This window comes from Halichoeres trimaculatus, unplaced genomic scaffold (genome assembly GCF_033239565.1).
Source record: "Halichoeres trimaculatus isolate MK-OKI-2021-1 unplaced genomic scaffold, fHalTri1.1 fHalTri1_scaffold_15, whole genome shotgun sequence".
NCBI classification, from domain to species: domain Eukaryota; kingdom Metazoa; phylum Chordata; class Actinopteri; order Labriformes; family Labridae; genus Halichoeres; species Halichoeres trimaculatus.
This window is the reverse complement of record NW_027437193.1, coordinates 34,423,661-34,438,568: the sequence shown is the minus strand read 5'-3', so window position 1 is coordinate 34,438,568 and position 14,908 is coordinate 34,423,661. Positions and strand designations below refer to the sequence as shown.

The 14,908-nt window shown below is 43.8% G+C and overlaps 1 protein-coding gene across 6 annotated transcripts in view; it reads right to left on the bottom strand.

Moving 5' to 3' along the window:
* Nucleotides 1-239: 239 nt before the first annotated feature.
* LOC141803883 (casein kinase I-like) overlaps nt 240-14,908 on the bottom strand; it is a 27,032-nt gene continuing 12,363 nt past the window's right edge. For 2 of the 6 annotated variants that reach the window (XM_074687931.1, XM_074687932.1), the window contains exons 8-12: nt 14,486-14,634; nt 13,839-13,919; nt 9,139-9,234; nt 3,076-3,182; nt 242-1,230 (exon numbers count right to left, since the gene is read on the bottom strand). In XM_074687931.1, the coding sequence (XP_074544032.1) occupies nt 1,176-1,230; nt 3,076-3,182; nt 9,139-9,234; nt 13,839-13,919; nt 14,486-14,634 (488 nt within the window). In that variant the 3' untranslated portion in view covers nt 242-1,175. Of the gene's footprint in view, nt 1,231-3,075; nt 3,183-9,138; nt 9,235-13,838; nt 13,920-14,485; nt 14,635-14,908 lie in introns of all 6 variants that reach the window. The other 4 variants (XR_012599614.1, XM_074687933.1, XM_074687935.1 and 1 more) reach the window with 4 other exon arrangements.

Below are 14,908 nucleotides of genomic sequence, written 5' to 3'. Positions count from 1 at the left end.
TTTTAGTGTCATTTAGCAGTCCTTGTGGAAAGTTAAAATTGTTTGTTAGCACAGACCCTGATCAGGAACCAGAGATCTGAACCAAAGACTGTCTCCATGTCCAGCTAGGGATCGAACCAATTTGCCCCAAACTCTGACAAGGTGCAGTTCTCCAGCTTCTCCTCCCTTTATGTTAAAACTGCAATAAAAACATGACGGGGATGAAAAGATTAAGATTTTTTAATGGAGTTATCTGACTTTCCATCCTCAAAGCCAGAGAGACAGAAGGAAAATAAACAATTTTAAAATACATTATTAAAAAACATCGAGGAACACACTTGAAGCTACAAAACAAACTTTTTGAACAACTCAAAAAGAGAAAACATGTTCCAAACTGTAGACAATCTTCTTCAGCTCCAAATGAAAAGAGGAAAAACTTTTCCCATAAACATCTTTATAAATTCCTCTGTAGGATTTCCTCTGAGGGTAAGTGAGTGTGACAGAAACATGAAGCCTGGTCTGCTGCAGGAACTGGACAAAGAAACTACCTCCTTTCAGAAAAACTCTGTGGAGCGTGTGCGGGAGCTGCATCGTGTCCGTTAAAGTCCTGAAGAGGAGCTGGAGCGTGTGTGTGTTGGTTCTTCTCTTCTGAGTGAAGGTGTAGTCTGAAATCCTATTTCCTCTGTGTTGATCTCCTCCAAAATAAACGTCTTAACTCTTTTGATCCAGACAGTCAGGAAGAAAAACATACAAAATAACCCCCTCCCCCTGAAATGAGGAGAAAAAGTCAGGCTGCAGGTAAACCCTCTGAGTCCAGCTGTTCCACGTAGAGTCCTCCTCGCTGCTTTAGGACCACGGTGTGTTTGTGACACCATCTCATCATAAACAGTCCACACTCTCAGCTCCAGCGCTGATTAGAAAACTCCACTCTGGTTTGCTTGTTCAGATCAAGATGAATCAGTCAAGAAGCTTAGCAAACATGTTCTGCGGCCCAGCGGTCCTGTGGTTCCAGCTGTTCCAACACAGACTGGGCTCTGGGCTCTGGGCTCTGGGCTCTGGGCTCTGGGCTCTGGGCTCTGGGCTCTGGGCTCTGGGCTCTGAGGGGTGGCGTGAGGGGAAGCTGAGGCAAGAGGGCTGAGACGGGGAGGGAAAGAAGCTGAGATGGAAAACAGAGACGATAGGAGTGTCTTCTCTTTTCATTTGTGTCTCTGGATGGCTTTCCTCTTCCTCCTCTTAAAGAAACAGCAGCACCTGCAACACACAAACCACACGCTGACTTCACTCACAGTTTTCCTTGAAACAGCCTTTAACTTGGAGCAGGGACACAAAACTGGGACAAAAACTGAACTCAAATATCTCTGTTTGTAGGATTAAAACTCAAGTGTGGCACAGACAGGTAGCTGGGGCTGGGACAATATGCTTTTCTCCCGATACAATTCTTTTATTGATTTTTGGGGTGGTTATTTGATTTACATTGCAATACTTTGACATTTCTCATTTTTGCATTTTTAGTTGGCTTTTTTTTAACACCAGAGCAAGTGAAAAGTTGTATGATGATAATAATATCTACAGATTATATCAGGAGCCATATTTTCCCCTAAAAAGCACATCACATGTGAGTCAGTTTTTTTTTTCTTTTTTTTTTTTCATCAAATCTGTCGTCTCAACTTTTTTCCAACCCAGCTTACAAACAAAGACTCAAATGAAGGACTTCAGTCACTCTGGGCATAGAGCAGTCGAGGTGGGCCTTTAAGGCTGCGTTATCGTTTCCGCATGAATGTGAAATGAGACACACAGAATCAGAATGAGAAAAAGCATGAGGCTCAAAGATCGTAAACAGAAAAAGAAGTCTGCTCTGATTCAAAGTGAGGTCTCCACAGAAACTGCTCCCCCTGGTGGCTGGCTGCAGTAAAAATCTAAAACTCTGTGTCCCTAGTCATACAGATGGGCTGTGGTCAAACTTCAAAAAGTAAATATACCAGTTAGAAATGTCACTCTCATCCGATGGCTGTGGAGATATGAAGATGTTATTGGGCTGAATTGTGTTAAAGTCCTCTTTTCTTTGGAAAGTTTTTTTTTCATTTGTTATTAGAAGTTAAAACAAGGCTTTAAATCCTGTTACACAGTGATTGACAGCTGATTGACAGCTGATTGACAGCTGCCAATGCCGTTGTATTTTTTCAGAAATAGTAAGATACAATGAGACAGAGAGCCAAGAAGAGATCAGACACTTGAAAGTAGAAAAAAAAACATTTCTTTGTCACCCGGCTCCACTGCACAGACTGGCTGCCAATGGCGGCGCCTGTGACGGAGGTTTTTTGGCTTCAAAACTGAACAATGTGACAGGCCAGGCCAGGAATTGTTCATTCAAGAACTTCTTTTTGTCCTAATGTTGTGGTAATGTTGCTTCCCAGCAGCATGTTGTCACACCTCTGTCAGGTCACCATTCACCACAGACAGCAACACTCAGTGACAGATTTTGCAGTGAGCTTTATATCTGTTTCACTGACACTGCCAAGCCTGTTTTTGAATTTTCCCACTCACACCTGTATTTTTACATCCTTTGCTTTTCATTGGGGTACGGGACAAAGATGCAGCCACAGGCACAGAAATGTAGACTTACTGTCATCCACAGGCACTTATTTCATGCACAAAATCAACCAATCAAAATCAAACTGCTGCTATAACTAGGCTGGAGCGACTTCATGTTGAATTTGGTCAAAATGGTGCATTCAAGAAAAACTGGAAGTAAGGGGAAAAGTCACGTCCGGGGGGGGGGGGGGGGGGGGGGGGGGGGGTGGGGGGTGGGGGGGGGGGGGGGGGGGGGGGGGGGGGGGGGGGGGGGGGGGGGGGGGGGGGGGTGGGGGGGGGGGTGGGGGGGGGGGGGGTTAAGTGTGAAATACAGGACGGTTCTGTATTGTCGGGGTGGGTAGCCACCCTACCAGTAGCCCCGACGGCTGCAGTCTGCAGGGCTCATCAACCAGTTCCCTTTTTTTTAATGTGTAGAGTTTTTTTTGGGTTATGTCGAAGGTTATTGAAGCATAGCAAAATTGGTTTACACGCTGACAGTACTTAAAGGTGTGTGTGTGTCCTTACTTGGTATCATCTGCCACTTCCACCTCTGCGTTGGCTGTGATTGGTGCATTGGAATGTCCTGCCGTGGGGTCGTCTGTGTTTAGATCTCCGTTTGTTGAGCTCATCACCTGGTGGTGACAAACAGAAGACAGTTTGAAGAGTGTCACATGATCGCTTTACGCGCACAGACTGAAGCAAACAAAAAATCCTGTTAGAGAACAACATGCATCTGCACCTGAGTTTTAGATCATTTTTATATAAAAACTTCTTTTTGACACCTTCAGGCACAAAAACAAGAGAAAAGAAGCAACACAAAAGGCAAATCCTCCCTTAAACATGGAGAAAGTTACTCCCCACAGCCAACAGCAGAGAGGAGGTCAGAAACCACTGAGGAGGGGTTATCACTGATCAGTCCAGTGAGCTGTCTACTTCTGCCCGTCTTATTTCACCTGTTTGTGTGAAAACTAAAATTATAAACAGTCAAAAACAAGCCTATCAGACACAGGCCTGAAATAATCTCCTTAGACAAGAAGTTTAAGATGTCTAAGCATCTTTGTTTTACCTCCTGATTAAGACTTGAAGCTGAAATGTACAAGTGTTATTTTTTCATAGGGTCATCATGATTATCCTGTTAAAAGGACATTTTAACAGATTTTTTTCTGGGGTTTCCTATATTGTATGCATCCCGACCTAAAACCAGGGCCAGAGATACCTCTTAGTTCTCTTAGTGTGTGTGTGTGTGTGTGTGTGTGTGTGTGTGTGTGTGTGTGTGTGTGTGTGTGTGTGTGTGTGTGTGTGTGTGTGTGTGTGTGTGTGTGTGTGTGTGTGTGTTCCATGCAGACACAGAGAAACATGAAACATCCTGACAGACAAAACCCCGCTTTCCGTCTGCCAGGAACTTAAGCACGCCCCTGTGCTGTGTGTCTGTGTGTGTGGCTTCAGGCAGCTATCTCTATGTGCCTCTGTGCAGGGGTATGCATAAGTACACATTATTATTATTTCTCCTCTTTCGCTTCACTCTCTACGTTAATAACTATCACTAAATGTGATGTATAGATAATATATTCAAAAATAATTTTAGTGCATTATGCATTAATGTGCATGAGCAGTCTGATGAATTTAAAGCAGTTTTAAAGCCCAGATAAAAAAGAGGGCCTTTAAGTTACACCAGAAACAGGCGAGGCCTTAGGGAAACACTGATGTTCTTTCCAACACTGACAAAGGGGAGTTGCTGTTCACCAAATTCAAATCAGAAATTCTTCTCATGAAAAATGGATTAATGTGAATTCAGTTCAGTGAAACACTTTAGAGACAGACACTTTGATTATTTTTCTTCATGTTTGGGTTTAAAATGTTTAGTTTCAGCTCAGTGAAGCACTTTAAACACTTTATACTTTTTGGTCTGTAAATTGTGCTTCAGATAAAGACAAACGTTACTCCACACCTTATTCTTGTTAACACTGTATGAAAGAAAGCAATGGAAAGCAATGAAAAGGTGACCTGATGGCATTTAGGCTGCACCGAGCACAGCTGTGTGAGTTTGTGTGTTTGACAGGAAGGTTCAGGCGGCATTTGAAAACATCCATCTGAAACAAACAAGCTTTGATTTCAGCTGTAATGGTACGGCCATACTGAAAGCCAATTTGCATTGCGATTACATACTAAGTCAATGCAAAGACGCTTTTAGACGCCAATTTGCCCCGGGCAGCGTTTGGGGCGTCAGATGTCTAAACGCTCGAGTTGCAAATATTGAACTTTTGACACGAATTTGCGTGAAGGCTTGCCACGGCCGCCAATCAGCGATGACATTTCACCAAGACGTCATTGATTTGATGACGTTGGGGGGGAACCACCACCTGCTCTGACTCCAACCCCGCCGGAAGATGGAGGAGAAAACAATCTGTGCGGTGTGTCATCATCCAGAGTTATACGATACAACGTGTGTACTCTACAGAGACCAGAAAAAAGCAGCAGGCTTGGGTGAAAGTCTCTGAGGAGACAGGTTTTGAAGGTAAGTTCTGTAAATATTCATTTTCAGCTGGATTTGCCTGAACGGGTCATCACTGAGTCAGACTGTGTTTTCCTCAGTGGAGTTTTGAGCCTGATAGAGAGGAGGGAGGAGCGGGGCAGGGGCAGAGCCAGGGAAAAGATGGAAGTTCTCTGCAGTCCTCTCTTTCCTCCACCCCTTCATTATCCCCAGGGAGACCTCCAGGAACATTGGTTGGGGGGTGGAGGATGAGATCGCAGGGAACAGCCAGGCAGGGCTGGTGTAGGTGGATTACCAGGGAGAGGCAGCAGGCCTTGATTGAGATCTCCAAAGCTTTCACACACTCTCCTGTCATGCTTTTGAAACCACAGCTCATTGTTTTTCAGATGCTCTTTTGGGCTTTACGTCTTTAAATGAACGGGATCTCTACTCAGCCAGCACAGTTCACGCAATCACACGGCGCGTTGCAGGCTTGACGCGCGTTTGAATTCACAAATTTGCGTTTGGTGTGGCCGTGGCATAAAACTTGGACCCCGTCACTGTAAACTCTTCAGCAAAAGACTAGAAGGTGCATACACAAGTGCTCAGTCTGACTCCAGAAGAATCACCGGCTGCACAGGGGCTGAGAAACATGAAACACACAGTTTTGCGACTGTATGGCAACCAAGCCCGACCAAAAATGTGCCACACCGGGCTAGGCTGCTCCTTTGGACACATAAGCTTGTAGCATGCTAGCTTTTAGGGTTGGCATGTGAGTGTGTAGCTAGCCATGCTTAGGACCAGCTCCACAAAAGGATCAAGGCCTTCATAGAAATAAACAGACAAAAAACCATGGTTAGCTTTCTGCTGAGCCGCTGCAAAACACACAGACAGCAAAATGAAAGAGGCTGGAGTTTTAACCATGCTTTGAACATGCTCAGGCTCATCTGTCTTGGTTGATACCACAGTATTTGGAAAAAGAAAAGAGTTTACCTTTATTCAGTTCAGATTCATGAGATGGAAACACAAGAAGGACAAAATGAGGAGCATGACACCACCGGCACGGTTAGCTCACTGAGAGGATGCTGGAGTGAAATGAGTGTCAGCTAAAAAGGAAGACTCCTGTCTCACATACAGTTTAACTGTTGATACTAAACATTTCTCAGCCTTACATTAATCTCTTATAGTAACAGCTGCTACCTGAGGAACCAGACCGGGAAAGCAGGAAGCAATGCAGGAGGTAACAAAAGAGATAGCTCGTTCTCAGGAAAACTAACTGCCCCCTGTGTGGATGCTCTCATCGAGGATAACCGTCTGACTCATCACTGAAACAGAGCAGCCCAGAGCCAATCACTGCCAATCACTGTTTGAAGTCCCTTCACTTTACCACTACAAGGATTCTGCTCCTTCAGAGTTCCCAGTCTGCCTTGGTATAGACCTTTAAAGAGGACATATCATGCTTGTTTCTCCTTTTCACTATGCCAGACTAGGATGCCTGTAAATCATTTCTGCCCTCAGTACAAGTCATTTAGTTCCTTCATTGCCCCACAATAGCGTTCTCAGTATACTCATTTTAGGCCATTCTGAAGATCTCGTTGAAACGCTCCGTTTGGAGAATGACCTCCAGTAACCTCGCAACATCACAGCCCTTTGTGCTCTGATTGGTCAGTTCTGTCAGAGGGGCGGAGGGGGTAGAGCCAGGGGGTGGTTTTTGCGGCATGGCAGTATTTACAAAATCGCCACATTGAATTGACGGTTCTGCAGCTCAGGAGGAAGAAAATCCACCTGGACACAGATCATCTCAGGACGCTTCAGTGTGGTGAGTCAAACCGGTACTGTAACATGTAGAGTTTATACGTGGAAATATAGGCAGACTTCACCAATAAACTATTTCTATAACAGAGCTCCATCCTGCTCCTTCACTTTTCTCTGTCTGTTTTATCCATCATGCTGAAAGTGTAAGATCGCCTCTACCGTCAGTTCCTCACTATGTTATTACCGCCGCATTATTGTGGTCCAGGTTCACAGTGCATGTCAGAACAAGCATGCAAATATCACAGTCTCACAAGTATTAGGACGTCTGCTAAAACTACAGTGTTTTAACTGCTAATTCACCACGTAAAGCCGCGCTGCTCAGCAGAGCAGAGTCCCTGCATCCAGCACTCAGTCAAGTCAGCCAGAGCTGCTAGGGAGCTTTATTTATACTCAGCTCTTGGTGGGTGTATCCCTCGGTGGTGGTTGTGTGACTAACTGACATCACAGAGGAGGAGCTGCTTTATCAGATTACTCCAATAAAAAGAAGGATCCTCGTGTCGTCACGACGTTTGAAATCTCGCAGTCATCACAAAAATAGGTCATCGCAATGACCTGTTTTCAGAGGCATCAAATCTAGTTCTAGGATATCAGAAAAAATACAATATCTCATTTTTTGAAAATTCAGGGGGTGTAAGGTCTTGTTTCCAAATTTATTATATTATATGTAAGTAATAAATCAGGCATCAGCATGATATGTCCCCTTTAAAGAAGAGGAACTCTGAGGCCCCATTTACACGACAACGTTTCATCTGAAAACGCTAAAACGCTGTGAAAAAAATCTCTATTTACACGGAAACGCTGATGGACTGAAAACACAGTAGTAAGCATGCCAGGCCTGTAGGTAGAGATATAGCTGTCTTGTCCAGAAGCAGCTTTTGGAAGATCTCCACTGAAGTAGAGTTGAGCCAGTCATCTGGTGTATTGGGGAATACTAAGTTAAAAAGTGGAGCCACAGATGCACATTTTGTTGAAAGACAGTCAGCGGATACAGCAGATTGAGCAGCGCAAGCTCAACACGGTAGATCACAAGGATCGTAACAACAATGCTGTTGACCTGTTGTATGCGCGCACGAGGCGGAGTGTGACGTCAGTGTTTCCGCTGAAAACGCCGGCTTACTGTTTTCACGGCAACGGTGTCCGGAGCGTTTCAGAAAAATCCCACTCTGGAGGCCGTTTTCAAAAGTTTGAGTTTTAGGTCAGCTGAAACGCCATTTCCGTGTAAACACGAGGCTGAAACGCAACAAAACGTTTGCGTTTCACCCTAAAACCATTGTCGTGTAAACGTCCCCTGAGAGAGCCCAACCAACAGCTCTCCACCTCTCCAGGTGTGTGGATTACAGACTGCAAGCTTCAGAGCACAGAGCATCCACAGAGTGTTCACAGAGCTTCACTTTTTCCACAGTTTATGTTACAGCCTCGTTTTTTTTTTTACTTCACATCCTGATGTCACTTCCTTCTGACAGTGGAGGAGCGAAGCCTCCGAGAGAGTCCGCTGAGAGTGGAGGTCTGCAGCTGGACCCCTTGTTTACCTGTGTTACTCTGTTACTATTCATTTTCTGCTTCACTTACAGTGTTACTATTTTGTCAGTATTTTCTTGTTTTTGTTTCCTCTCAAAACTGAACAACTCTTAAAAAGAAAAGATACACAAAGACACACAACCCAGCAATTACTCATTGTCTACCTCACAGACAAACGCTGTCTTGTTTCCAAGTTGCTGTGTGTATTTTTTATCAACTTTTGAGTGTTTTGGCTCCTGCCCCTCTTTCTGGACTTTGAAAACCCCATATTTTACCTCAGACTCTCAGATCCTCTGATTAGTGTTTCCTGACTGTTCCTGGGTCAAAGTTGAAGCTTTGAGGGTTTTTAATACTCTCTGAAAATTAAAGGAGGAGAGTAATCTGAGCTTTAAAGCTGACACACTTACACTCGTTCTCTGTTGTTTATTTTATCCGTTGCTACACAGAATGAAATTTATCTGATCTTGTCACTGATTACATCACAAAAGGCAGCTTAATAAATGTGGCCTCTGTATCCAAACAACTTTCTACACAAGCTATGATCGTATAACGCCACCTTAGCTAGGCTGTTTAAACCTATTGTGTGTAGATGAAGCTTTTACACTGAAATCCTTTCAGGGGAACTCTGCAAACCCCCGTGTCTCATCATGTGAGGGAATAACCGAGGGGGCACAGGACAGACTCAGGTTCGGTCTACTGCAGACACAGAGAAAGTCATGCAAGCAGAACCAGACAGCAAAGTAAGCAGACAGACAGGAAGCAGAGCTGACCCTTCCTAAAAGTACCTGGACAGACCCGCCCAGCCTATCAGCAGCAAGATGGGAGCCCAGCAGCTCGCGATGGGTCACTGGAGTGGGCTGGCTGCCTTTTCCCTCTGGAGACTAGAGGAGAGCCGGTGGCAGACAAGTCAAGAGAGGAGGAAGAGGAGGGAGAGGATGAAGATGAGGAATGGGAGGAATAGGAGGAAGAGGAGGAAGAAGGGACAGGAAGGTGGTTAGGGTGGTGGAAATGAGAAACAACACAGAAAGGTAAGATGGAAGAGGCATGTCGATGACGAGGGTAGGAGTGAGTGAATGAAGAAGTCAAAGGGAGAAAATGAAGATCAGCAGACACAGGAGTGGCAGGTCGAGACAAAAAAGGAAAAAGAAAAGAAACCATAAACACATAATCAGTATCTGAAGAAGGAGTAACAGGAGGGTGAACACTAGGGATGGGTACCTTTCACATTTGAAACCATACGGTACTGATGCCCGGTACCTGGCAATCGGTACCGGTACTTAACGGTACCTAGTTTTGGTACTTTTTTGTTAATGTGGTAAAAAATATCATTTTTTAAAATAATGAAATATATATATTTTTTCAATTTAACATATTTATTCTTTAATATTTTTTCATGTTCATTTCTAGCATGGAAATTTCACCTACTCTTCCACTTCCTCACAGTCACAGGGATGCATTTAGGTACCTAAACATGATACCTTTTGGTTTTATGTGAGTCGGTACCTGGTACTTTTGACAGAATTCAGTTGGTACCTTTTGAAGTACCTAATTCGGTACCCATCCCTACCTGTAGCTTTAAAAAAATATTAATGAACTTTTATTTTTCTCACTGAGGGTGTTGATGATGAACGACACTGACACTAAACAAAATCATGATTTATCATTTAGTTGAACTAAATATTAAGGATGTTCCATACCACTTTTTTTTCAGACCGATGGCAGTATGAATACTCTCTGCTGAGTTCTCATGGATACCACAAGTAGTTTTGATACTTAAAATTTTAATTAACAGTGAGTTCATTTTGATCAAAGACAGCACAGTCGCTCTGCCATTAAGTCCAAAATCAAACACAAACAACTCTCTCTAAGTTTACTCTGTTTTTTTTTTTTGTTTTTTTTTACAAACTAGCAAAAGTGCAAAAGTGCAAAAATAAAAATAACCATTTAAGTCTAAGTATTTTTTAAAATAAACTAAAGTGCAAAATAAAACAGTTGAATATTAACTCTCCCTGGTTCATTCATGTTGTCTGAACAGGGCCTGTCGCATATTTGCTGTGGTGTTAAACCGCAGCAAGTAGACGCAACTAGACGCAACTAGAGATGGGTACCTTTCACATTTGGAACGATATGGTACCGATTCCTGGTACTTGGCAATTAATACCGGTACTCAAGGGTACCAAGTTTGGGTACTTTTTTGTGTGTTTATGTAGTAAAAAATATCAATTTGTTTAAAAATAAAATGTTATTTTTTTTCAATTTAACATATTTATTCTTCAGTATATAACCTTGCAATGCTGTGTTCATGTCCGGCATGGAAGATCACCTACACTTCCACTCTCTCACAGTTACAAGTATACATTCAGGTACCTAAACATGGTACCTTTTGATTTTACATGAATCGGTACCCGGTGCTTTTGACAGAATTCGGTCGGTACCTATAAAAGTACCTAATTCGGTAACCATCCCTAGTGAACACTCTACAGGTTAGACTGTGTGCTTGTTGGGGCTCTGAAGAACAGGAGGAGCTTCATTCACTGATTCACAGTCTACGCTGAGCCCAGGTGACTTTACTAACCAGGACAGAATAGCAACAACTGTTTGAAAAGGGAAAAAGTAAAGATAAGTGGTATAAAACTGTCAGATATCATTTCAGAAATACAATGCTGAAAAACTTAACATGTCTGTGACTTCTACACTCCAAACTCTCTTTCTAGCCTACCTGCTGCAGTGAGGGGTAAACAACAGAAAGGAGAAAGATGAAGACAGTCTGTCAGAGCTTTATGGAGGTCGAGCCGTTTGAAAACTAAGGCCAGCATGGCCCAGAAACAGCCCAGTACATAATCAGAACAGCCCACGACACGAGACCACATGAGCGATTGCAGCAACAAAATCAGACGGATCACCTTAGCCCTCATTTATCAAACGTTGGTACCCTCTGAAAAATGGGTGCATGCTCCTTTCCACGCACAGTTCGACATTTTTCAATCTGTACGTGGGCGCCGGGTACGCTCTAATCCCACGCCAGGTCTGAGTTCATGTATGCAAGTTTAATGTCAGTGGGGGGCGCGGTGCAGCGAGGGAAATCTGTCTGTGGAGGAGTGTGTAGATCATATGAGCACAAAACATTTTCAGACAGAAAAACTGATGTTCTTAGATCAACATTTAGATCCTTGAATTAGATATGACACCAAGAATGTTTCTAACATTTCACTCTTCCTCTGCCAATCTGTAAGTTACTGTGAAGATGATTGTTTCATAACAAAGAGGTTCATTTACATGGGATCACAACCAATCAGCTAGTCTCCTGGTAAAAATAATATGAAATAATAATAATATAATCTAAAACTGAGGTCTACTCGTGCGTCATTGCGCACAATGGACAAACATCTAGTCCAGGCGTACGCTGTGATTGGCTCTGGCACGCACGTTTCATAAATCCTCGTTACTGTAAGCTCATTTTTACACCCAGATCTACGCATAGTCCCACGCAAGATTGATAAACGAGGGCCAGTGTGTCTTACTGGAAAGTCTGATCAGTACAGGAACGATGCAGGGTGATGTGGCCTGCTGTTTCTATTAGACACCCCATGGATACGGACAAGAGACGGTTATTTGATGAAGTTCACATGAAGATTAGCTGTTTGATATCTCCTCATTTCACAGCAGAATCACAAATTTAGCCCCGAGTTTTGGGAGAGAGATCAACAAGATGCCGGGAGTATTCAGGGAAAATATTTCAAAATGTAATTTTTAACAACTATCAGCTTGTTTATCAGCGTGGAAATAGTTGTTCATTAATAATATCTGTATCTGTGATTTAAGTTTTGTGGCTTAGATTCAGGTTTAGGTTACTTTATTTTACTTGTGAGTAGACGTGTTTTGCAGTCAGTGAAATCACATCCATTCCAGGTTGGGGACGGTACCATATTTTCCCAACTACAAGCCACATGTTTTTTCATAGTTTGGCTGGTTCTGCAACTTACGGTCAGGTGCGACTTATTTATCAAAATATCTATAATTTAACATGTTTTTAAAGATACATTTATACTGACTGACATGAACCAAGGAGCAGATATTGACGTCTACCGGAGCGGCGAGTATTTTCTGCTCCTCGCTCCCAAAGGTGTCTGCCTCCATTGCGCCCTGCTCAAAGTCCCATCATGAGGCTCCGCCTATTATCGCTCAGCGCTCACCTGAGATTGCTTCCTGCTCTGCTGCATGCTTACTCCTAAAAATGTGTTATGATTCTGATTCTGGGGGTTGTGACGTTATTTTTCCTGACTGCCTGCGATATGGAGTGTGTATGTTTGTGTGTGTGTGTGCCGGGTTGGGTTAGTATGTGTGTGTATTCATTGGGGCAGGTCTTGGCTGTGCAGGGTACAGAGAGCAGAGGAAGAATATGGAGGAGCGACCACGCACACAGCTTCAGGACCATGGAGCAACTCTGCTCTGCAACCAGACAGGACACTTGTGCTTCCTTCTTCTGCAGGCGTGCACTCACACATACACACATACACACACACGAACAAATGAACCAGCCACCAAACTATGCTGAAATACACTTCTCGAGGGAACCCCCAAAAATTTGCTTTGCTCTGCCTTCCCATGTGGAGCTGAATGACTGTTGATGTGTTACATTAACATACCGGACGGACACCTATTAATCCTGTTGGTTTCTAGATAAACGTGACACATATATGTTGTTTCCTCTTCATGACACATGTTTTAATACAACCTATACTTCGGGGTGACGGAAAACACGGGTTTCTTTGTTTCCTGGCTCATCATGCTCACAGCAGCTGGGGCTCTCCCCCTGTTTCTCTGGGATGTTAATATGTTATGTGACTTAAAACAAAGTCCTGATGTTGCTGAGTCTCATGAATAGTGACGAGTGCTCCTCTGTTACTGCCCAGAAGCATTTATTACTGATGCTTTGATAAGACTGCTGCAATGGACGCCGGCTCAACCTGCACAATCAATATTTCAAACGGTGTTTTCTGTGTGTGTGTGTGTGTGTGTGTGTGTGTTTGCTTGGACTCTGAAGGAGCACGAGAGAAGAGAAACTCAAGACGCAGCCAGAGAAAAAGGTGTTTCTAGTCCCCAACCCTTAAAAACCAACTTGAAGTGGTTTGGTTCATGATTTATGTCTCATTAACGAGCGGTGTGACGAGCAACAGGATGTTTGACACATCCCACATCCTGTGCCCTGTGACGTTGGACCATGCAGTCTCTTCTCTAACAGCTCCTCAGGTTAACAGCCTCTGTTTGGATTGCTCCTGTACTGAAAGAGGATCTTTGATGGCGTCAATCAAACAGGGGAACTGAAAGAGGATCTCTGATGAGAAAGGCCAACCAGCTTTTCTGTCTGAGCACCGAGGAGAGACATGAGCTGAGGGGACAGCCCCAGACGTTAGACTGCAACACTAAAAAGAATCAGTTTCTGAACACACAGCTCCCAGGTTGTGGAGAGTGCAGGTGTATGTACCTGGTTTTTGGTTTGCAGCACTTTATCTCTGTTGCTTGTCTGAAGAGGGGTCTCGGTGGCGACGGGACCAATAGGAGTGGGCTACAAAACAAAACATAACACATCAAATCAGAGAGTCATCATGATGGATTTTGCAGTATGGAGCTCCCTAGGTGATGGGTCAAGAACAAAACACTGAGACATGAGCAAACCTCTAAGAGCAGTCTGAACACCTGCACGCACAGGTTTATGAACATGATGACATCATCCTACCCAACCTTTCCACTTACATTACAGTAATACTGTGTCACCAGGAGAAATGAACCTGTAATTGTCTCCTTGCACAGACTGTTCAGTCTGCACAGCTCTTTTCCTCCCTGAACCTGGCACCTGGAGGGCGGGCTCTGAGAGTTTCAGCCTCTCTGCTCATCAAACTAGCATCATATCTTAAATCTGTGGGTCGACTCAGATCTCAGTTTACAAACGTAAACATTTGAAGCAGAGGAGCTTTGGCTTTATGGAAACCTGAGTCTCAGCTCATAGCTCAGTCACTGTTTTCACATTAGATGAGATCATCACTGCTGGTCTGACCTCTCAGCTTTGGTGTTAAACACAGAGGAACTCTCATCCTGACTAGGACAAACAAAAATGAGCCACTCCACACTCACCAGTGGTTTCCCTGTCCAGTCATACTGGTAGTCGAATATGTATCCGTTCCTGTCGAAGAGGTCTGTGAAGAGTTTCCTCAGATAGTCGTAGTCTGGCTTCTCGAAGAAATCAAGGCGACGAACATACCTCAGGTAGGTGGCCATCTCTTCTGTTCAACAGAAATACACAAAACCATTTACACACAAACAGTGGCAAAAAACACACACACAGAGCCTGTTAATACCCGAAACTAACATCTGGTTTCAGTGATCCAATCACAGGTGGACAGCCTTTCCTTCAGGTATTAAAGCACCTCAGGAACACCGAGCCCAGAGGCCTGTGCTACGGAGGCTCCTCATCTTAGTGAGGTAACTTCAGGGCACATTAAAAAGTCGGTAATTTTCTGCCAGCTTTCCTCTCTGGCTCTTTCTGCAGGAGCAGTG